This window comes from Haemorhous mexicanus, chromosome 5, assembly GCF_027477595.1.
Source record: "Haemorhous mexicanus isolate bHaeMex1 chromosome 5, bHaeMex1.pri, whole genome shotgun sequence".
NCBI lineage: Eukaryota > Metazoa > Chordata > Aves > Passeriformes > Fringillidae > Haemorhous > Haemorhous mexicanus.
The window spans coordinates 50,100,184-50,123,084 of NC_082345.1; the positions used below are offsets into that span (position 1 = coordinate 50,100,184).

General features: G+C 40.5%; 1 protein-coding gene across 2 annotated transcripts; it reads right to left on the reverse strand.

Annotated features, from left to right (window-relative positions):
* Window positions 1-917: 917 nt before the first annotated feature.
* GPR85 (G protein-coupled receptor 85) lies at window positions 918-5,609 on the reverse strand. Of its 2 annotated transcripts, none has more exons than XM_059847121.1 (2): window positions 5,476-5,609; window positions 918-3,609 (listed from the first exon to the last, which is right to left on the reverse strand). In XM_059847121.1, the coding sequence occupies exon 2, from the start codon at window positions 3,432-3,434 to the stop codon at window positions 2,322-2,324; it is 1,113 nt and encodes a 370-aa protein (XP_059703104.1). In that variant the 5' UTR covers window positions 3,435-3,609; window positions 5,476-5,609; the 3' UTR covers window positions 918-2,321. The 2 variants fall into 2 exon arrangements, with proteins under 2 accessions (XP_059703104.1, XP_059703103.1); XM_059847120.1 differs by lacking the exon at window positions 5,476-5,609 and adding an exon at window positions 5,272-5,474.
* Window positions 5,610-22,901: the final 17,292 nt, after the last annotated feature.

Sequence of the window (22,901 nt, forward strand, 5' to 3'; positions counted from 1 at the left end):
ATGTACTTCTTTATTACAATATGTAATATCAATGTTCCTTGTAAAGGTTACTATTTTAAAGAAATTAGACTCAAGTTATTGCCAATCAACCTTTTAATAAACTTAAGTGGGATGACTTTCAGAATTTTTCTCAACATATGATTCAGTTTTTATTCACTCCTTCTATCTTCGACAATTGCTTAACTACCTTAATTTCAAAGCCTTTTGCAGTGTAATAAAAATGTCCTTTTGGTAGAAGTTTATTGGTCCCATTTCAAATTACACTCTGAAACATTCCTACACTGATGAGGACTCATTATTTTTAGCATTTTTTTCTGTTTCAACACAGTATATAAAGCCATGCCTCTCACCAATCAACCTCAGTATAAAAGTGTAAGTGAGGTCAAACAGATTGCTCACCAAATCTTTGATCAAGTTGTCTGATCACATATAGACACAACTGTCTGAGTTGTTGCGTATGTTATATAATGTTATCACACAAATTTAAGCATTTCCATTATTGACTGCTACTTGTGTAGGCATACGTTAACTTGCTGCTCATAAAACAAAGGAAATACTGAATTCAGACCTCTAGTCTTGTCTCTCCCAAAATTAAGAAAAATCTGTGTTCTTTAGGACTGGTCAACTCATGATTTTGTGCTTCAGTTATACACATTTTCCAAAATTAAATTGTGAAGTTAATGTCAAATACTGTGTTGTAACTTTAAATATAACTGACATATTAGAACAGATAGATGGGTAATTATGATAAACTACACAATAGTGCTACTGCAGATAATATCATTTATCAATCCTGTGGTCCCCATCATTCATGCATTTACAGTTTGGGAATACAGTGACTGCAAAGGATAATAACTCATAATGGCTACATTCTCAGTACTTCATGCTAGCTCACTAGACAAAATAAAAAAGGTTAATTGTATAACTGGAAAAATGTAAAATTTTATTCCAAGAAAATTAACAAGCTACACAGGTAAATTTTGGCAAATGCAACTTTATATTGAAATCCACACATCTGTATCTTAAAGAAGGAAAGACTCACAGACTCTAATGTATTTCTAAAATACTAAGAAATCATAGTATATGCTTTCACAAGTTAAAACTTAAATAATTTAAAACAACCAATACACCAAAATGTGCAGAAAATATAAACAAGACTGTGCCTTCAGTAGAATAAATGCTTCACAAATTGTGCAAGATATCATACTAAGGCTGCGGTCTCCCCATGACAGCTGTCTTAAAATATAAACATACACCAACTGCCTGTGTTTCTCAGAACAAACTAGAAAGGGCGGCACACCTAGAAAAAAATCATATAATCCCAGTGATGTGCATATTGATTTTGGGAACCATTGGAGTAAAAAGGAAAAAAGAGGACTAAGTGATCTTTCATGCACTCCCAAATGACTGACCAGAGTTATTGATTCAATTTTCCTTGCTTATTTGCTTCAATGCTAAACAAAATGGAAGATACTAGATAACCCTTTAAGGCAACATGTGTTTATTCTGTATAATTATAACTGTTCAATTATGACTGGATATTATCATTAACGTTGCCTAACAGACTGATATCTAGCTTTTTAAAAAATATAAATAAGAGTCTATTAAACTTTATACCAAATCAGCAAAAAACACAGAATACAGTTAAAGGTTAGTAATTTCACTGTTAAGGAAAATGGTAATTAGAAAGAGTAATATATTTGGAGAAAAAAAAAAATTAAAGTCAAAAACTGAACAAAAATACTGCTTTGGAATGCTCCCCAAAACTTACTCACAAGGCAAACAGATTTGTAAGTGTGATAATCCAATAATGCATGGCACATCTTTAATCAGTTACAGTACTTGAGTCCCCAGTTTTCAGTCTTTGCAAAATAATAATTGTATGAAATGTTTTAAAGGTCTTCAGATGTCTAAAATTAGTTTTATCAACACATTAACCTCATATCAACTTAATTTATTAAGATGTCCAATGCTAATCTTTTTGATGTTCTTATTTTATGTAGTGATATACACAGCATTTAGCACTGATACTTAGCACCTGCTACTTTCATAATCTAGATTTCAACCACATAAAGGAATTCAGGGCAGTAGTTCAGTCCTTTGTTCTTAATTACAAACCTTCAGCAGTGGTCAGCAGGAACACGTTTAGGTTTAAAACAGGATTAGAGGTGAGCTATTGCAGAGACTGCAGAATGTTGCCCAAATCCTTACAGCTGCTGACGTCCCATTCTTGATTTTCTCCTCAAGACATGGCTACAGGCCACAATTGCTTAGCAGAGAATGGTAGTGTTTCACAAGGCTAAAGATTTACAGATGCTCCCTCATATAACACAGTAAGGTTCCCTTGGTAACCTGGATTTTCTGCAGTAAAGAAGGGTTGTGCTGAAACAGCGCCTCAGCTCCCTGTTGGAGAAAATGCAGACAAAAGGATTGATTCCAGCTTGGGCAAAACTCATCCAGACAGCGGCCGTTAGAAATCCCCCAGGTACTACAGGCCCTCTTGCAAAAACTCTCCAGTAACAGGCTACCAAATAGGGACCCCACAAGGTCAGAAAGAGGAATGTCATGATGTAGAACATTCTGCTGATTCTCTTCTCCATTTTGAATTCATCTAAAACCAGTAGCCTCCTCCTGCCTGTGGTGTTGGCGTTTTGCCTGATTCCCAGCAAGGTTGGAGGTGTGGGACCCCTTCCGAATCCAGCCAGCCAATTAGCAGCTGCTTGGCCACTCGCTCCGGGACCGTGAAAAGTCCAGTTCTGGCTCACTGCTGCAACAAACTGGACTGGCTTCATTTTCCTGCGATCGTGAACAAAAAATATCAGCTTGAGGTAGACAAGCTGTGTGGCTAGGAGGATAAGGGCAAGAAGAAGCATAAATCCCAATGAATCATTAGCCCTGAAGGAACGATGCTGGAAAGTGCATTGGTCTTCCTCCCTAATGAACGAGTAGGTGCCCACATCTAAAACTGGGGGGAAAGCCATGGCTACAGAGAGAGTCCACACCATACAGATAACAGCCAAACAAGTCCAGAAGGTCAGTCTTTTCGTATAAAAACGGTGGTGGGCAATAGCTAAGTATCTCGTGACGCTTATGCAGAATAACATGAAAGCAGTGTGAAAGCAGGACAAAACCCCCAGAAAGGCAATCACTTTGCAAGTAAGAGTCCCATACGTCCACGTAGAGCCATTTTTTACCGAGGTGAAAACAAAAGGGAAACAAATTGCAGATCTGAGGATATCTGAGCAGCAAAGATCCAACAGGAAGTAGTAAGGAGCTCTATGCAAGGTCTTATCTTTGACTAGCAAAATGGAGATCAGAAGGTTACCCACCACACTGACTCCTATTATGAAACCCAGTGAAGTCAGTTTCAGAAAAGCTGTTAAAGGAGAGAGATTTTGCAAAATGTTGTCAGCTGCATGGCTGTAGTTCGCCATAGATGGATGGATGATATGTATATTGCCTCAGTCAAGTCTCATGATCTATATTTAAGAACAAGGAAAAAATAGATCCATACATCTTACTGAAAATGTAATCCACAAACAGAACTGATCTTGTGTCTAGTCATACAGTACATCCTCTTCTTTCTGATTTGTCATGCCATCAAAATATCTGAAAAAAAATCGAGCTATCAGTTCTTAAGTTAACACAAAATGATGTCAGAAAGTGCTAGCAAAGATGTTAATTTATGGAGAACAAAATGAAGTTGTAAATTTGAGTACTATTGTTTGTTTTTAAAAAACATGAAGCTTTATTTCTTTTTACACTGACTATTTAGTACAATTGACTATTGGCAGATTTGTTACAGTTTCACGACTGACCAGTGCCCCTTATATTTGGTAGCACATATAATTTCACAGTTAAAGCCTCAGAGATTTTATGAATCAAAAGATTCCCAGTTTGCAAGCCCAAGAGTTAATCACTGACATCTTTTTTAAAGAATCCCCAAAGACTGCTGATATTTTGACATTACTTACATTTATTTTATGGCTACAGTATTTGTCAATGTTTTAAGAGGCAACTGCTGTGTTGATATGGATCACACCCAAAGAAACCCTGCAGAATTTATGTTTTTTAACCTAAGTCACCAAAGCACATTAATCACACAGTGTTAGCTTATGCATTTTGTAAGAGAAACAGTATTCACTATCCCCCTCCCTTCCTGCTATAAACAATAATTTTATCATTTAGCCTTTTAGATAAACAGGTATCTAGACAGTCGATAGCAGTACGCCTTAGGGTGTCGTCCCCCCCGGCCTCCCCCCCTTCCCCCGTGCTTTAATGCAAATCGTTAAAGCCTCGACATAATTCATAATAAGCAACGGTCAGTAAATACTCAGTAAATACTGAGCAAAAATAGGCAGCAGAGCCAAGATATAATGCCCACCCTTTCGGGAGAGCTAGTTTTGGTTATGCTTAAATAAACGTATAAATTGTTGGGTTGGGGTTTTTTTGGTTGTTTTTCTTTTTTTTTTCCTCTCTTTTTTTTTTTCTAATTAGGGCTCCGTGATTCCTATTAATCCTCCCATTGAATCGTACCGGAACACATTTCATGCAATAAAATAAAATAAAGAGCTGTCTGTTGCTGCTTTTTTTTTTTTTTTTTTGGTTTTGTTTTGTTTTTCTTTTTTCTCCCTCCAGAGCCAGGGACAGGAGCCACAGCAGGCATGATCAGGCTCCTTCGTTATTCACACGAAGTGTTTCCTATGCCACCTCGGGTGTACAAAGGATATTCCCACTGAATCCCAGCAAAATCCTTCCATTCTTACCGTCCACAAAAGAGCCTGATTGCTGCTGTGTAAACAGAGGCTGATCAGATCATGGCATCGTTTTAAAACCATGAAATCAGGCTCCCCCTCCCCCCTCCCGCCGCCCCGCCGCTCCCCCTCCTCCGTGGAGCTGTCCCCGCGGCGGCCGGCCCTGCCTCCGCACACACAGCCCGCCCGCTCACACGCACCGGCCCCGCTGCACACTCACACCGCCGCTGACACACGCACTCACGGCCGCTCCCCCGCGCCCGGCCATGCAGGGCTGGACTGCGCCGCGCTGCAAGGCAGCCCGGGTGCCGCTGCCTGCCATCAGCCGCATCTGCCGGAGCCGTGCGAGAGCCCCCCGCGGCGGGGAGCTGGGGAGAGCGGAAGAGGCATTGTCTGGGAGGGCTTCCATCATGCCCCTTCTTTGGAAACAAGCCCCGCACCCCCGAGCGGGAGAGCCCTCTCAGCACGCACCTGCAGCCGCGGCAGCCCTCGGCGCCCCCAGCCCCAGTCCTCCTACCTGTTGGTGCCGGAGATCCCCACATGCCAGAGCTGCTCCTTCCCGCCGACCGGGGGCCGCTTTACCCTGGCGGTCTTTTCTATTCTCCTCTACCGTCATTCATTCTTCTTTCTCTCAATCCTTTTCCTTTCTCTTTTTTCTTTTTTTTTTTTAATTTCCCCTTTTTTCCTTTTTTTTTTTTTTTTTTTTTTTTTGCCTCGGTACCTTGGCTGAGGATCCAGTCAGTGGCTCGGGCGGCGCATGCTCGCCGCGCCTCCCCCCTGCGCGCCGAGCCCCGTCCTCCCCTGTCGCAGCGCCACAATCTCTCCCTGTAACGCAGCGGCGGCGGCCGCCTCAATGAGGGCACGGCAGGCTCGGCGGCAGCAGCTGCTGCTGTCTCAGAGAGGGCACGGCAACCTCGGCGGCAGCAGCAGCGTCCTCAGTGGTGTGCAGGCAGCCCCGGCGGCAGCAGCCTCCTCAGTGAGGGGAAGGCAGCATCCTCAGCGACGGGAAGGCAGCCTCCTTGGCAGCACGTTCCCATCGCGATGTATAGCCGAGCTGGATTTATTGGCGAGCCTGGGCAAGCCAGTGAGGAAAGGGAGGGGAAGAAATTAGGTCCTGCGCTCCTTGTTTATGCCTCTGGGCTCCCCCTCCCGCCCCATTCGCTTACGACGGGGGTCTGGGAGCGCCCGCCGCGCTGCGCGTCGCAGCCTGTCAGGAGAGGGACCGGGCGGTTTCTTCAGCTGCCGCTGCTCGATCCTCCCGCTCGTGGCTCGTTTTCCTTCCTCCCGATTCCCACCCGGTGAATTCCTTCTTCCTGACCCCCGAGCCAGGGAGGGCTCCTTAACAAGTGCCGCTGTTCGCGGAGGGCGCATTCGCCGCGGGGCCGTGAGGACGCCGCACCTTTCCTTCCCCCCGGCAGCCCGTGGAGCAGCTTCCCGACGCGCAGCCCGAAGCCGGCGCAGAGCCGTCAGCGCGCTCGCTGCATGGCGGCGGCGATGAATCCGGTGTCAGCCTGTTCCGTCCGCGGCAGGGCCCGCGTTCCCCCTCGGCGCGCAGGGCGGCAGCGGCGGCCGCCGCGGAGGAGCGCCGCCCGAGCCGGCGGCCGGCGGGGATCGATCCCGAGCCGTCCCGATGATGTCATGCGGGCCGGTGGGCCGGGGCGGCGGCGCCGGGAGGCGGCGGGCTGTAGCCTGGGCCGCCGCAGGGGCCTCCCGCCGGCCCCCGCACCCGCTGGCACTGACCCTCGCTGGTGCCACCGTGGCAAAACCAGGAGGGAGAGGGAAGGACTGGGATTCCTCCGCCCTCCCGCCTCTTCGGTTCGTGTGGAAGTTTATCCGGGAGAAGTGGGAACATGAAAGCCATGCCCCAAGAGTAATTCGCTTTGGCTGCAAGGCAGTTGAGGAACGGCTTGTTTTGGGTCGAGAGATTTGGATCCTGAGGAACTTCTTCGCTGGGAGCTTCCATTCAAGCCAGAATAAATCCTTCTGTGGGACAGATTTATAGGGTTGATTCATAATGTGTGTCACATCCGTGAGACTGTTAGTAGACTACAGGCATTTTTTAAGGCTGTTGTCAGGTTTGGTTCCTTTTTTTTGTCACTCACTAAAAGGCATTGGAATTGGTTGCCAAACCACAAAATTAGCTTCAGTAGCAGCCTGACCAAGCCTAGAGGTCTCCAGCTACTGGAAAATACATGTCTTTAAAAGCAACATCATGCTACTTCAACCATGTGACTTGTTTCAGATAAAATTTATTCTTTGGCAGAAAATTGACACAAAGCCCAGGTGCCACACAATTTTAAATTTTTTTCTGCGAACATAATTAGGAGGATGTGATGGTGCTCATCTTTGGGGTGGCAGGGGTTAGCTTCACTTTTAAAAATTGTGTTGTTGTTAAAGTTACTACTTCAAGTTGCACTTCTCATGTTGCAATCACCTAAGCTGTGCTGACCCCCCTCCTTTCTTTGTTGTTAAATGTACATACCCACAGCGACATGAACATGGACCTTTGAAGTCATTAAAGCGTGAAGGGCACGGAAGTAGCTTTAATGCTCTCTCTAATGGAGAGTTCTCCAAAAGCCATGCATGGAAATGAAACATTTGCAATGCAAGATTAGGAAGACTTATAATATGTAGTACTGAATGGCTATAGTATGGTCATGGTCAGGGCCTATTCTTACACTTTGGTATGTGTAAGAATGATGATTTTTTGTTAGGAGTAAACAATGCAACACAATTGTCATCATAAAATAGATCCAGTGACACAGGTTTTAACTTTTTTTATGTCTGGGCTTTTTTTTAGAGATGTTACAAAATTATGTTGCTATATAACATTTTAAAACTTGGTCTCCTTTTAGACCTTTAACAAACTGCTTAGAAGTAACCTGTGAACTTCAGAATTCATTCAGTGTTCAACCACCAGTTCAGCATAAATCCATTTGTCATCACAGGTGTAACCTGAGAACAAGTGTTCTAATTTTGTTCAACAAAATGTAGACCTCCAGATTGAAGTGCCACATAACAAAGTTAGTTTCCTATCACAGAAATCACCGAGAAATGCATTAGGGAGCAGATTATCTCATTCTGAGTCACAAATCTAAAGTCCATCATATGGCTTGAACTCCCTGCTGTTTGTTGTAAGGGTAGAGTTACTCAAGAGAAACCTTTGTTGCAAAGTAAGAGAGTGGAGTGACATGATGCTGTGTTAAACTGTTGCATAGGTAGCAGGTCACATTCTCCACGTAGGGGAAAATAATCCAAGAGTCATGAGGCTGAGAATCTGGAAGGTGAAGGCAGATGTCAGAAAAAGATGGCTCCAGAAAACAAGCACAGTTGGAACATAGGGAGAAGAGATATGTAAGGGCAGGTGATGAGGTCTGTGCTAGCTAGTTCTTCAAAACAGCTGGACTAGAGAAATGAAAGGTTCAGAAAAAAAAGTGTGAGGCAGCCCAAGTTGCATTAGGGTTAGCCGAGAAGAATTTCTTGGGGTTTTCGCACAAGGAAGGATCCTGAATCTTGAATAAATTGTCCACCACACAATATAAGGGGGGTTACACTAAGGGCAACACAAAGGAGGCTTCAAAACGCAGCAGACCCCTGGTCCCAAACAAGCATATTAGTAGAAGTGATGACTCTTAGGGAAATAAATAGCTTTGCTTGACTTTTTTTCTTTTTATACTTATGTACTGCTATGCCCCATGAAGGAAGGGTAGAAGAAGAGAGTGTAAGTACAAGCACAAGCAGGAGGGTTCATGTACCTTCTCAGAGTTAGCAGCAGTCTGACTAGAACTTTCACTAGAAAATTAGAGAGGCAAGACAATTTTACTGATTTTCTGATTTAGATCAAAGATAAGAACCACCTCCAGGTTTGGACAACTCTACTATAAAGTTCTTGAGAGTTATGGCACAAAGCTCTTTCATTTACTCCTGTGTGAGTTATTTAAGTATCATGGCTAAGAAAATAACTGGTGAAATACTCAGCTTTGTTAGTGGTGACTGAGGATTCTGTATTCCAAGTCTTTAGGTTTCTTTTCAAAATTAGATACTATTCAAGAATGACCAAGGAACACTGTTTAGTGAATTGGATCCACTAAGTCCATTCCCAGATCAAGATAATCTTTTTGGAGAATCCTACTTTGATATTCTCGGTCTTTGAAATCATCTGCAGGTCTGGGCAGTTCTCTCCCTCTCTCCCATGAGGGGATGCTTGGGTGCACATGGCCAAGGAGCCAGGAACGAGAGCAGACATGGGACACAGTTCAATCCCATCACAGAGGAATTTGTTGGTGTGTAAGCAGCATTTGGGCTAGTTGCCATCTGTTTCTTTTGAGGATATGTGCCTTGAAATTCACAGCTGTGAACCAGGTCAGGATGCTGCGTGACTCCCATGGTTTTGAACCCTTTCCTCAGAATGGGAGAGGGTTTTGACAAGTCTGACGCTGAGAAATCTCGCTAATGGAGTCTGAGGTAGAGACTGGTTTAGAAGAAGGGGTAATGATTACTGTTGAAAAGATAGGTTGAGATATTGTCCTCACTAAGGTCATTAGTGTCCCTCAATTATTTCAGTGGAATGAGGATTTCAGCATGGGACCAGAAGTTGTCAGTAGCAAAAACATTTCGGTAACTAATGTGTTTACTGACTGTCTTGAAATTTGTATATATGCAATATCAACTCGTTCTGCATAATGTGAATTTAAGCACTGTAGGATTTTCCAATATTTCTACAACACAGGAGAAATAATGTACAAGGTGTGCCTACCCCTGTGCAGAGGCCAGCACAAGATTTATGTATTGCTTGAGAAATTGTGATAGATGCTACTGAAGTGCATCCTTTTCAAAGGGCTCAAGGAATTTTTTCAAGGTAACTTTCTTGCCCATGCAGTAGATTTGTGCAACTTTGGAGCAGTATTTAAGAAGGACTTATATAATACAGAGACCTGTGTAGGACCCCTGCACAATAGAAAATGTCACCTGCAATATATTTGGTTCTTATCCTTAGTAAGTGTTTTCAGAGTAAAGACATTTGTTGGCAGTGTCTGGCTTCAGGGTTGGCTCTCAACACAAACATAAATTTCACCCCACACTGAAAATCTCTTTAGTGGTCTCTGCCTCAGTGATGCATGTTTTCACCTACAACAAAATTGCATTCATGTGACTATATCAATTCTTATGGATAATAATTATATTTTTAATGTTAGCATTTACCCAGACCCTCTGATGTTTTATAAATATTTCTCAAAAGCATTTATTTCAGTATTTTAAAAAATATTTCATTGTTGCCTTTGAAAATTAATTTGGTTCTTAAAAGTAGATCTATGCTGCACTTTTACATAGGAATAAATGAAGGTTTAAATACAAAAATACTTAATCTGCCAAACATCTGAAAAATGCTTTGTCCTGCAAAGAAAAAACTGCTCTGCATTACTCTAATAGGAGTGAGACACCTGTATGCTTCTGAAAATCCCTTTAGATATTTACCTGTATCCTTAGGCTTCTAAATACCTTTCACCAGTTTGTTCACTAGGACTGTATTTGAAAGACTGGACACATCTTTTGCATTTAGGTTCTGCAGATAAACTTCTACATCAGTGTTGCAGTGTTAAGTTCAGTTATTGTGCAATTTAGGTAGTGTGGACATGGAATTACTTGACTTCACTTGCATATCAGGTAGTTAAAAATGCAAATGAACTTAATGGTGTCCATGGGTAGTTAGCAATGTTAAGTAGCAGTGCTAATTACTTGTGCCTGCAAAAAGATATCGTACTGTTTTAAAATGCTGGACTTCAGAAATGGTGGTTTTACATATGATTAGAGGGAAAAAGAAAAAAGACAGTGTTAGTGAGTCAAAGAAAGGTTGTCTCTGTTTTTTGTGCACCATATATGTATTGTACTGTGCTGAAGAATTACTGAAATGCTTGTTTTCATGGCCAAGGATGAGTGATAACAAGTGACTTAAAAACAATAAAGCCAGTCACATCCACAGTGATGCAGATCGATGACAGAGCTCCATAGAAGGAAAAAAAAAGGAACTTCGCGGTATCTGAAGAAGTAGTTTCAAGATGGTACATTTGTTGCAATAGTATTTTTGAATGGTTGAGAATACTCGAGAGTATTTTTCTAATACTTTAATCTTGGATCTCTCCATGCAAATATATAAATATTCAAAATGTAATCTTTATGCAATTTGTTTAGTTCAAGTTTCAGGTTGTTTGGTTACATTTTTTTCATAGTGGAGGGTAGGCACTATCTTATGTGTCTGTATAACAAGTCTTTAAATGTGAATTATTCTGAACTTGCAGTTTTGTTAGTGGGAAGCATTGAAATTCTTATTCCATCAACAGTTTTTAGTTAATATGGGCAGCACTGTAAAGATGCCTCAGTAACAGTGCCTACAGCAGGACCCTCAGCGTCAGACCTCAGGAAGGCTATTTTTACCTGCACGTCTAGGTAGGAGAAAGAACCTCTTGCCAGAAGATCAGGAGAATGTGAACCAAACTCAGTAAAGTTTCTGCTATATCCAGTCTCTCCACTCCCTGTCTATGCCAGAAAACCTGTTGGTGTTTTGGTAATTGAACGTGGAACAGGAGGGAGAATACTTTCTTCTTTCTCTATACAAAAAATAAAATACCATTCTATACAAATCTTGTAGATGGGATTTGTTGAAGCATATGCATAGACACACGGAATGGTCTTACAGAAATAGTGATTCATTTATTTAATGTATTTTCATCTGCTGTTTAATTAATCCAATTAATTGTAGATCTTTTAATATAATCTACAATAAAATATGTCTTTCAACCACTGTAAATACATTCCATTCATTATTTGTTTTTCTCTGCATGACATACGGTAATGCGAATACATCACAGTGGTACAATTCAACAACCAAAATATTTGAAAGCAGCTGAACACATTAGGAATTAATGATTAATTCACCACGGGTAAAAAGTATGGTTTTTGCGTGAGGCTTATCTAACAAATAATATGCAAACAATCTGGTGAAAAACAGGTAGGAAGTATTCCACAATTTAGATGTTGAATTGTCCCAATTCACTGACCCAGGGCCATGCTAATGATGTTTTGTTTCTGATGCATGGCTAAGCAACCTTGGCCTCTTCAGTGACTGTTCCCCTACCTTTCCATATGGTGCTGTATCAATGACTTTTCAGTAGAAGGGGAGCATGCTATACAAGAAAAGGTTTGCTGTCAATGCAAGCCAGCACCTCAGGACCACTAACATGGAAAGCTCTGTTAATTTACTACAATGTTACAGTGTTTTAGAAGTGCTGTCTGTAAGCTCTAGAACGATTTTCTTTTTTAAACAAAGTGTTTGGTTTGTGTTTTTTGTGCACCTCACCCCTTCTCAGGTATTATGTTTTATAGTCCTTTTGTCTACGCGATTTTAACTTTTGATTTTCAGTAAAATGCTTTCCTACAGCTATACAGTACTTCTGGTTTACCTTGCTAAATGGAAATTCAGGTCTTGAAATCAGCTAACCCTGCTGAAGCACAGAGCAGCTCTGCAGTGTCATGGTCATTAACAGTGCCAATCACAGCATTCAGGAACACATTTTTCCTACCACCATTATAGGCACCAGTGGAGCACTGTGGAGCAAAATGAATGGGGTTAGTGACATTACAGAACAGAATGCTTGCCTTGAGAGACAAACTTGAAAATGCTTGAGAGACAGGGGAAAGATGACTTCTTCCAGTTGAGCTGTGTCCAACATTTTTATGCATCCAATATGAAGCACAGAGAGACTCATGTGAGATGCACATAACTTTACCTGTTATGTAAACCTACTCTATTCCAAGCTCTTTCATAGTTTTCCAGCATATATGGATATGTGGAATATTCTTTGGCTAGGGGGACTGCTGGCTAAGCAGGTTTTTCTCCCATCCCTTTAGTGCTGTTGGTTCACTAGAGATTATTAGCATGTAGTTGGGGCCTAATGAAAGGAGTGATTATGGTTCATTATTTTTCATATACCTTCTGTCATAAAGCTATATAATGCCTAAGTGAATTTACACTTATTTCTTCCCTTCCTTCTCTTTTAAATCTGAAGGCTGATTTTAGTGAAGTCTGATACATGAGCAGAGAGGTCTCAGAGGCTGGTGAGGTTCCTATAAATTATGTGAATGTAGATGTTGGCTGCTTGTCCTAGAGTTTACCTTTTTCCCTTGGCTGGCCTCCAGTTTCAGACTGGCCACACCTCCCTAGGGACCCTGGTCTGTAACTGAGGCTTCAGTATACAGTGATTCATCTGCTGGTCAAAACTGGCTGTGGCCTGGAGTTCTAGTCCCTTTCTTGTTTGGTGTCTTGGTGACCAGGCTTGGCTAGGCTCAGCTGTGCAGCTGAACAGGACCCTGGATATGTCAGTGTGGTTTCTGCATGCAGGGCAGAATGGCAGGTAGCAAAGGCTGTGCTGGTTTTGTGACAGGCTGCACATCCTATTGACTAGCTCAGTCTCAAACTGATCCACAGCCACACTGCTGAGCTCCTCTTGCCTCTGCTGCAGTTACTGCACCATTTCTTCCAGTGCTCATGGAATTATTTGCATGGCTATTATCAGTGCATAGGGATATATGTCAAATCAATCATTTTTGTAGAGCTGAGATACGTAAATACTTCCATTTTCTGCTATCTTTAAGGTAGGTTAGAGGTGAACCATGGACAGTGTGTTGTAGGATTAGAGAGACTATTTGACAATAGAATTTTCTATTTCCAGAAATATACTGAGGGGGGATTTAAAAATAATAGGATAAAATAGGATAACTGTCACTGACATCTTTCAAAGCTGTCTTTTAGGCTGTGCTTAGGGACAAAAATTAACAGTGTCAATGTAAGAAATATTTATTTTTTGCTTATATGACCAGTTCACATCTAGGCATTAGCCTTCCTACAAATCTATTGTTCAAGTTTTAAGATAACACATACAATGTACACTTTATATATTTATGTATAGATATGCATATATGTGTGTGTATTAAATAGTATCGTGTAATGACTCTGGATTGATGTAAAGCCCTGTAAAGAAAACAGAAATTGTTTTAAAAGGTATACTGCTGAATGATAATTGCTTTGAATGCACAAGACTGAGACAATGGAGAGTGAAATCTGTAATGTCTGAGGTCGAGGATAAACATTGGTTTTGCAAGCAGTTGCCATGAATATATGTTGTACTACCAAGCTTTAGGTCTTATGATCAAGAAAGTGAAAATTGTTTTGGATATTCATGTCAAATCAGCTGTTAACTGTTCACTGCAAATAATTTGATATCTAGAACCTTATGCCATGGTCCGATTTTGTCAGTTTGTTGGATATAAAGCATGAAATATTCTCATATTCATGTAGAATAAGGAGAAATAATTTTAAGTTTTTATACTTGTGAGGATGCAGGGAACAGTCTCTCAGTAAAGGTAGGTCACCTTTTTAGGAAACACAACAGTTTGAATTCTGCAGATACTATCAGAACAGCACTGTGGGGGTATGGTAGGAGGAACTGCATGAATGCATTTCTCCTGTAACTCTAAAACTGTAAATATTCATTTACTACTGCATTGCCCTTTCATGGAGGTATGAAAGAATGAATGTTTTATATGAAATGTCACCTGCAAAACTATTCAAGCCTAACTGTAGCAAATGGCAGTATCTTTTGCTAAATTGGACTAGTATTTGCATGTGGTCAGGCAATATTTGAGTGTGGTATTTAAAGAAAAGAGTGAAACATTGAGCAGAATCAGGATGTTGCACTGCACTAGATAAGACAGTCTGCTGGCAGGAGAAATGCATGGAATCTCATCCCAGCTACATAGATATTTTAGTGCTGGTTTTGCTTTGTTTTCTCATTGATTACATAATGTAAAGCTATGGAGCTGAGACCGGGACCTAAATCTTGCCCTAAGGGGCAGGTATCCTAAGCAGCAAACATGGAAGTCAGTCTCTTTTGCCCACATCCCACTCTCCCTCTCTCATTGCTCCTCCATTTTAATTGCAGGAGAATCCAGGATAAACAGGAGACCATTCTTTCCAGGGCTGTGCTGTCTAGTACTTCAGATAACTTTTTTTGAACCTAGGGGATTGGGCTTGAATTCCAGATCTTCTGTTTTGAGCAATGTCAGTAAGTATTAGGTGGAAAAAAAGCTGGATTTCCTGCAGCATTGGAGCATTCACTACTGCTGCTGTACCTTACCTGAACACAGCACTCAGGTCAGGCTCTGCTAGGGACATTGCTGGGAGCAAGACATTTAGGTTATGCTCTGTGTCACATCTGGACCACTGGGATTCTGCGCTGCACACTCTTGGTCAGTTCTGCATGTGAAAGGAAAGCTTGCATCCTAAAGTCTAAAGGGCAAATGTCAAATGTCAATTGAAAAGTTAGCACTGATAAGTCTTTCTGTTGCTGCAGTGAGGGATTTATAAGTCCTTTTTTGAAGGATTTTGCTGAAGTCGTGTTTTAGATAATTAAACTACCTCTTAAGCTCTTACAGTTCCTCACTGCATAATTTTATTAAGTCTTCCTGTACTTATTTGTTGTCCATTATTAAAACAAAATGTGGAAATAGAAGATCCAAATAATATTAATATGTTTTTCCTAATCTGAGATATGTATGTGGACAAAAAAGTGCTCTTTTAATGAGTCAGCACAACAGCTCCTCTCAGTACAGTACCAGCAGTAACCAAGTAAAACATACTTTTTATGTTGTGTAATTCTGTGCTTCATTATAAATTTAGTATTAATGTAATGCTTCAAAAGCTAACAGAACATTTAGTTGATATACTGTATTTCTCTATTATAATATCTCTGTTATTATAATATCTCTTCATAGATATGCATGCATAACAAAACTGTGGCTATTTGAAGAGTTTATGTAAAACTTATGAATTCTCTTTGAATTTACGGGTCCTCAAGATAATATCTGTTTCAGCCTGCATGCTCTATATTGATGAAAAGGAAGTTCTTTCTTTTTTCTTGGCCTTTTTAGTGCACTGAATTTTCAAAGGACACTGCCATAAGGCCAACCCTGGAGCATAATGAAATGCCACCAAGCTGAAATCAGATGGAAGACCTTCAGACATCAAGAGCTGGCAATTGCTCAGAATGATTTATATTCCCATATAGGTTAGTTACCAAAACATGGGTCACATCTTGGGAAGAGAAGCAAAAGTTAAAAAAGGGAAGGTAACTTAATGGACATTCTGGAGTAAGACATAAAAATCAGAAGAAAAACTTGTAGCAGGAATGTAAGTTATTTTCTGCTGTCACAGCCAGACAGAGACAGTTGAAAACATAAAATTAGTGGAATTACAGGGCTAGATTAAAATTCATTTTTGACCAACTTAGACAAACCTAGCTGAACAATAAATGGACATAGGATAACCTTCGGTGGATACAGTGAGAAGTTGGAAAGAGTGAAAGTAAAGGCCTTAATTATGAAACTTTCGGACTTCTGGTATACTTGGCAGTCTTGAAATACAATTATGAACAGACTTAAACCAAAACTATTTTAAGGCGAGGTAAGTTTTTAACCCTTAAACTCTTTAACCTTTACTTAAAAATCTGTAAACTGGGGGTAAGTTTATTCAAGTATGGCTCCTAGTGTACAGATACACTTTCAAAACAGAAAGCAAAATGCTTCTTTGTAATGTAAAAAGCCTACATGTTAATTCATCCCTGGGGGCTTCTGAAATTGAAAAATACAAGAAGAGTAAGAGGATGAATAATTGCTTGTACTAAGAATATGTTGAGACTTTAACAGTGAACTTCTGAGTGCTAAAATGAAGAAAGAGACACAAGTCTAGTAGACTTTGACTCAGCATTATGGTTTAAGGCTTAGGTATGCTGTGATGTGAAAAAAGTGCACTATATAGCAGTTTTGAGAAAGAATTTCTTAAGCCTCTCTACCAGGGGATGGTGAAAAATTTGTTCTGGTCTGTTCTGTGTTAGCATCCTAGAAGGAACTTTTGGAACCAGTGTGGTTTGTGGGTTTCTATTACTTTGGTAGTAAGTTTAAAGAAATATATATACTTACAATACTCTTTACAAATGTCCCAGTTTCATAAAAGCTACATCTTTCTCTGCCTTTGAAACAAGACCAGAAATAGTTCCTGTAAGCAGGTGACAGGGATTAACTGTTTAAAAAATGAAAAATGCATTTTTTCACTCTTAAGGCTTATTTACTTAGAATATATTTTTTGTGAGACCAAGTTGTAGATTTTGAAGCACAGGACAAAAGGAAAGTGGGGATGCAACATAGATAATGAAAAAACAAGAACCCAGTGCTATAAGAGGACACAGAATTCTTACTGACCAAATTGCTTAGCTACTACTGTGTGAAAGAGTACATTTAAGGTATGTCTGTCAGTGCCTCTGCCCTGTTTCTAGGACATTTATTTCCCAAAGCCTGTATTTTGCAGTGAATTGGGCAACTTTCATTGTCCTGAGTTACAACAGTTGATATTATTAAGGCAGCAGACTGGCAATTATAATGTACAGTCAATTTCAGATTATTTTGGTAGTGTACATAGTGATCACATGCTTTACATTCACTACTGGAAGGTCAGTATCCCTTTGGAAGTAGAAGGGATTTTAATTATTAATTCCCATTAAATTTATTGGTAGTTAAGCAGAGAAACCACTGGCAAAACTCAGGAAAATTCAGATTTCTAATCCTTTACATTTCTATCTATAGCTAAAATAATTTCCTTGCTGGTCCTTCTGAAATTGAGAGCATGTAATCCTTTTTACTGGGATTTCAGTGTTACCTTTGGACAGGAAAAGAAAATCTATGAAGTTCTTATTTAATACACAGAACCTCACATAGACTAGGCGAAAGGCGTTTCTAAGGAACAGTTTGGCACAAACACAGATTGCTTTTATTACTGACATAGTAAGAACAACAAGGCAGCAAGGTAAGCAGATATACATCAGTCATGTATGGCACACATACATTAAAGTGTGCAAAGAGGCTCTTTATATTAGTATGGTGTCCCTGGGAGTGTGTTGACTTGGTTTTCCTTTGCTTTTCTTGATAAATCTTGGGGAGGCAAAACAATAGAGTCTTAGTTGAATACACAAGTTCTAAAGTGTAGTTGTGGAATAAGAGTAGGGAGAATAATTTTTTTCTAATATTTATTAAGATGTAGGTCAAATAATTTACTGGTAGCAGACTGAGAGAAAAAAAAAGAATCTATTTTAAGAACCAATTAGATTTTCACATAAATGGAAATCAAGAATAATTCTACTGCATTACACAGAAGTATAAGGGCTGGTGCAAGGTCAGAATGAAGCCTCTTGTGTTTTCTCTTCAAAATGAATTTAAATCAGGATGACTGCACTGATTTCAGCAACTTCAGGCTGTTTTTAAACCAGATGAAAATTTGGCATTCAGTTATCACAATAAATAATTCAGCTAATATTTTTCTAAGGAAAGAGATGTAGATGGAGACTAATGTGGCTGCAGTTCCCAATGAGCACCATCTGGTGCAAGGTGCACTACTAGTCAAATGCAGGGACCCTCCATCCTATCAACGAATCTACTGCATCCAAACCTGTATTTTGTATTTGACCTTGTCCTAAACTCTCACTGATGACAATGGGAACTCCATGTGCAACAAGGTCTTTTATTCTAGCTGTCAAATCTTAATATTTTCAATATGTTGACTTGGGCAGGAGTTTACATAATTCACATTTGGGACTTTACACTGAAGCAGTTGAATTCCATTTGGAGTACAGTAGTAGCCCCATAAACCCATCTCTAAAAATCCCACTCTGAAAAGAGGATTAGTGTACATGTGTTGCATTTTCTCCCTTTTTTCCATAACCTTTTAATGCCTCAGGGATTGAGTTTCACTAGACACAGTGGGAGAATCCTGGTACATCTGGTTTCCCTGTGGTCTTACATGATGACTGAACAGCCTCACAGCTTTTGCAGTCAGGTTCCCTATGGGCTCACACTGTGATTAGATTTGTTCACCACAAATATATATCCTTGTTTGCAATGAAGATACGAATGAATTGAGCTTCTGTTTATGCATCCCATTTACAACTAGGATTTCATAGAATCATACAGTAGATTAGGTTGGAAAGGACCTCTGGAGGTCACCTTGTACATTTCTTGGCTCAGACTCCTCCCAAAGATGATTACTGTTTTCGCTTTATTTTTTTGGATGGACAATTTAGGATATCCTTTCATCTGACAGTGTCCTCTGCTTTTCTACTTCTCCTAGATGTATTCACCCCAGCCCACATGGATGCTGTATTTTTAAGGATTATATACCGGGTTTTTATAAGTCAGGTGTACCTAATTAACAATATTAAATTTTGAAATGTGAAAATCTGGCATGGAAGGTAAAGACATATCAGCCACACAGCTATTCCTGAATGTTTAAACAAATAGCTCATCACCTATTTGGCTTTCTTCACAGTAGGAGATGAATCTACAGAGCAAGAGGGTAGCAGTGGCCTGGGCAAGCATTTGGCACCCAGGGAGATACAGCTGCCTGTCGCTTCCTATGCAGGATTTGAGGTTAGCCAGCATCCTGTGCATCAGGACAGCCTGCTGCCATAGCCCTGGCATGGGGGATGGTTGTGGCAAAGTTTTGTGGGATTCAGAAGGCAGTATGGTCACCCCTTTAGAAGAGCTTGATTTCAATTTAAGACAATAAATTTTTTTGGGCTGACTTCATTGAGATTCACACTAGAGCCATAATTATTACAAATAATATGCACTTGTTCTCTGAAAAACACTTTTTGTAGATTTTTAATATAAAATGTATTTTTGTGATTTATGGTGTTTTTTCTTTTTTTTCAGTAAACATATACCACTTTATAGATTATATACTGTCTGCAAATACTGGATAGACTTTTGGAATTTGATCACAAATGTCGTTTCTGAAAAGATCACAGTTCTAAAAAGCTTAATTGTTCCTTGCTTGTCACGCAGATGCTGAAATAAATACATGCTGTTGAGGAAAAATGAGTCAATATGGCTTCTGCTGATCTTCCAGGTCATTTAATAAGATAAAAAATAAAATTTAAAACTGCTACCATGGGATTTATGAACAATCATGTTAGGTTAAAGACTGAGAAATAAGTGCAGGTATTGAGCATGTAATTTCCATAACCATATCAGTTCAGAAATACGTTGGCAAAAATATGTCCTTGAAAAGTTTTAGAATTAAAGACATTCTCATTTCACAGGTAACTCATGAAATGGAGAGTGAAAAGATTTTGATAAAGTGACCATTTTCTTCACTTTAATTCTGCTGAAATTAAAATCGGTTATATTTTAGGATGGTTGCTTTTCTGTGAGACGGTAGGGAATGACATGGACTTATTTATTATTAGCACTATCACAGTGTGTACAATCAGCTGCACAAACAGAAAAATGGAAAAATGGCAGAAAAAACCAGACCCTTCTCTTCTAAGTTTACAGAACTGTGTTCCTCTGCAGTGTTTTAGCTCCCTTCAGGAAAAGAAGGTAATTTTCATGCTTTTATACTTGCCAAGTGGAGCATAGCAGTATGAAGATGTATGTAAAATTTTAGTGCTTTGAATGAATGGCAGCTGAGAAAGCTGCCAGTACTATTGGTTCCAGTTGAAATTTCTAAGACAATGACTAGTGAGGAGGAACACGGCCAATACAGGAAGACTGAAGCAGAACACAAACTTTAACCCAACCCAGCAGCAACATCAAGTTTTCTGCATCAGCGTGCTCGTGGACACAATTCTCTCTTTCCTGCCTCTAATGTTTGCAGCTCCTAGGTCTAATGGAGGGCACTCTGCTTCCAGGCCTTCACTTATGCTGTGTGAAGGGGCAAAATTTGCTGATGACACCAAGCTGTGTCATGCAGAAGACCCATCAGAGGAAGGGGGTGCCTTCCAGAGGGACCTTGACAGACTCGAGTGGTGGTCCCATGTGAACCTCATGAAGTTCAACAAGCCCAAGCCCAAGGTCCTGCACCTGGTTCAGGGCAATCCCAGACACACCTACAGGCTGAGTGGAGAGGTGATTGAGAGCAGCCTTGCAGAGAAAGACTTGGGGGTGATGGTTGATGAAAAACTCTACATGAGCCAGCAGTGTGCACTCGCAGCCTACAAAACCTCTTGTCCTGGCTGTATCAAGAGGAGTGTGGCCAGCAGGTCAAAGGAGGTGAATCTCCTGTTCCACTCTGCTCTTGTGAGACCCCACCTGGACTACTGGGTACAGTCCTGGTGCTCCCAACAGAAGGGCATGGAAATTTTGGACCAAGTCCAGAGGAGGGCTAATGACTGGAGCACTTTCCCTAAAAGACAGACTGAGAAAGTTGGGGAGGTTCAGCCTGGAGAAGAGAAGGTTGCACAGATACCTCATAGCAACCTTCCAATATCTGAGGGGGGCCTAAAGGGAAGCCAGAGATGGAGACTTCATCAGGAACTGTAGTGACAGGACAGTGAGAAATGGGTACAAACAGAAAGAGGGGAAATTTAGGTTAGATATTAGGAAGAAATTTGAACTGTGATGGTGGTGAGACACTGAAAAAGGTTGCCCAGGGAGGCTATGGATGCTCCAACCCTGGTAGTGTTCAAGGCCAGGCTGGATAAAGCCTTGAGCAAGCTGGTTTGGTGGGAGGTGTCCCTGCCCATATGGCAGGGACCGTTGGGACTAGATAGTCTTTAAGAGCAATTCCAACCCCTTAACACTCTATGATTCTATGATTATATGGGCCTCTTTGCTTAGCACACTAAAGGGACATTTGGTTTTATTTTTCCCATGAAAATCTCTGTTTTGATCTATCAGATGAATGATCCAGAAACAAAGGGCTCTGCTGAATGTCTAGTATGCCTGTATATTAATGTGACAGAGCTTCCCACACATTTTTCAAGTTCCATTATAGAGAAACTGAGCTGAGGAAACAGTAGAAGGTTTGGAAATATTTTGAATGCCTATATAATTTTACTGCTCTTTTAATTTTAGGTCAAAGAAAGATGTACTTTTATGTTAATTACCATATTTTTCCTGGTATGTAAATTCAGTTCGCTTGCAGGAAAACTTGTTTTCCAAATGTAATATTTGGTGTTACTGTGTATTCATGTGAACTGAAAATCTTTGTAATTTAGAGACTGATTACATTCTTTAAGAATTAAACATTTAGCAATGTAGTCAGTGTCTAATGTATTTAAAAACTTGTCACTTAAAAGTTCTGAACATTGATTTTGGCAGGAATTAAGGAGTTTGTGCATCAGTAGTCATATCAGATTTGCCCAATATGTTGTGCTGCATTTGGTTCTGAATTAGTAGTCTCACTTTTTTAATCTAGTGAACAACACATACTTCCTGTTGACTTCAAATCATTTACTATTTGTTCAAATGTAAACTGGGAGGACACCAGACTCAAGCTCTCCTTTCCACCACTCCTAACAATCTCATTGTTACACCAGTTTATATCTGCCAAACCTTTCATCAAATATAGTAAAAGAAGGAAAGGTTACTTCTGTAGAATAACAATTAGTGCATTTACCGTTTAGTGTAAATTAGTTCATCCATTTAGCAATGTTTATCTTATTATAAACAGTGAACTCCCCTTTCTCACATAGCTTATGTAAAGAGCATTATGCAAAGAGGAACCAGGGCTTCAGACTGTGTTTAACTATGTCTAGTCAGTAGACAAGAGTCTGGGCTAGTCCAGGGACAGCTCCCATGGAAAGGCATAGCAGCTGAAAACCACAAGCACAACACACTCCAGAAAACTCAGTGAGTATCCTGGAGATACCATCTGCTTCCTCTGACTCCATCGTAAGACAGTGATTCTCCTTCCACTTTGCTCCAAGGATACAACTGGGACGCAAGTATTAGTACCTGTAAACATATAAAGGCCCTTGGGAATGCAAGATGTCATAGAACTGCCAGGCCTCACAAGAGTATTAAAGCAGCAACACCAGCAGCAGCAGGATTTATTTGAGTAGGAGAAAGATGTTTACCAGTGTCCATACACCTAGAGAAGCAAGTGCATTAGGAACTGTGTGAAACCTTTGTATTCCAGCCCCAGGTACTGCTGTACACAGCAGAATGGTAAGGCCTAGCTGGTGTGCAGCACTTGAAGGTATTGTCAGGAGAAGTGAAGGCCTTCTGTCCATTCACAAAGAGACTGTTAAATGTTTCAGGATG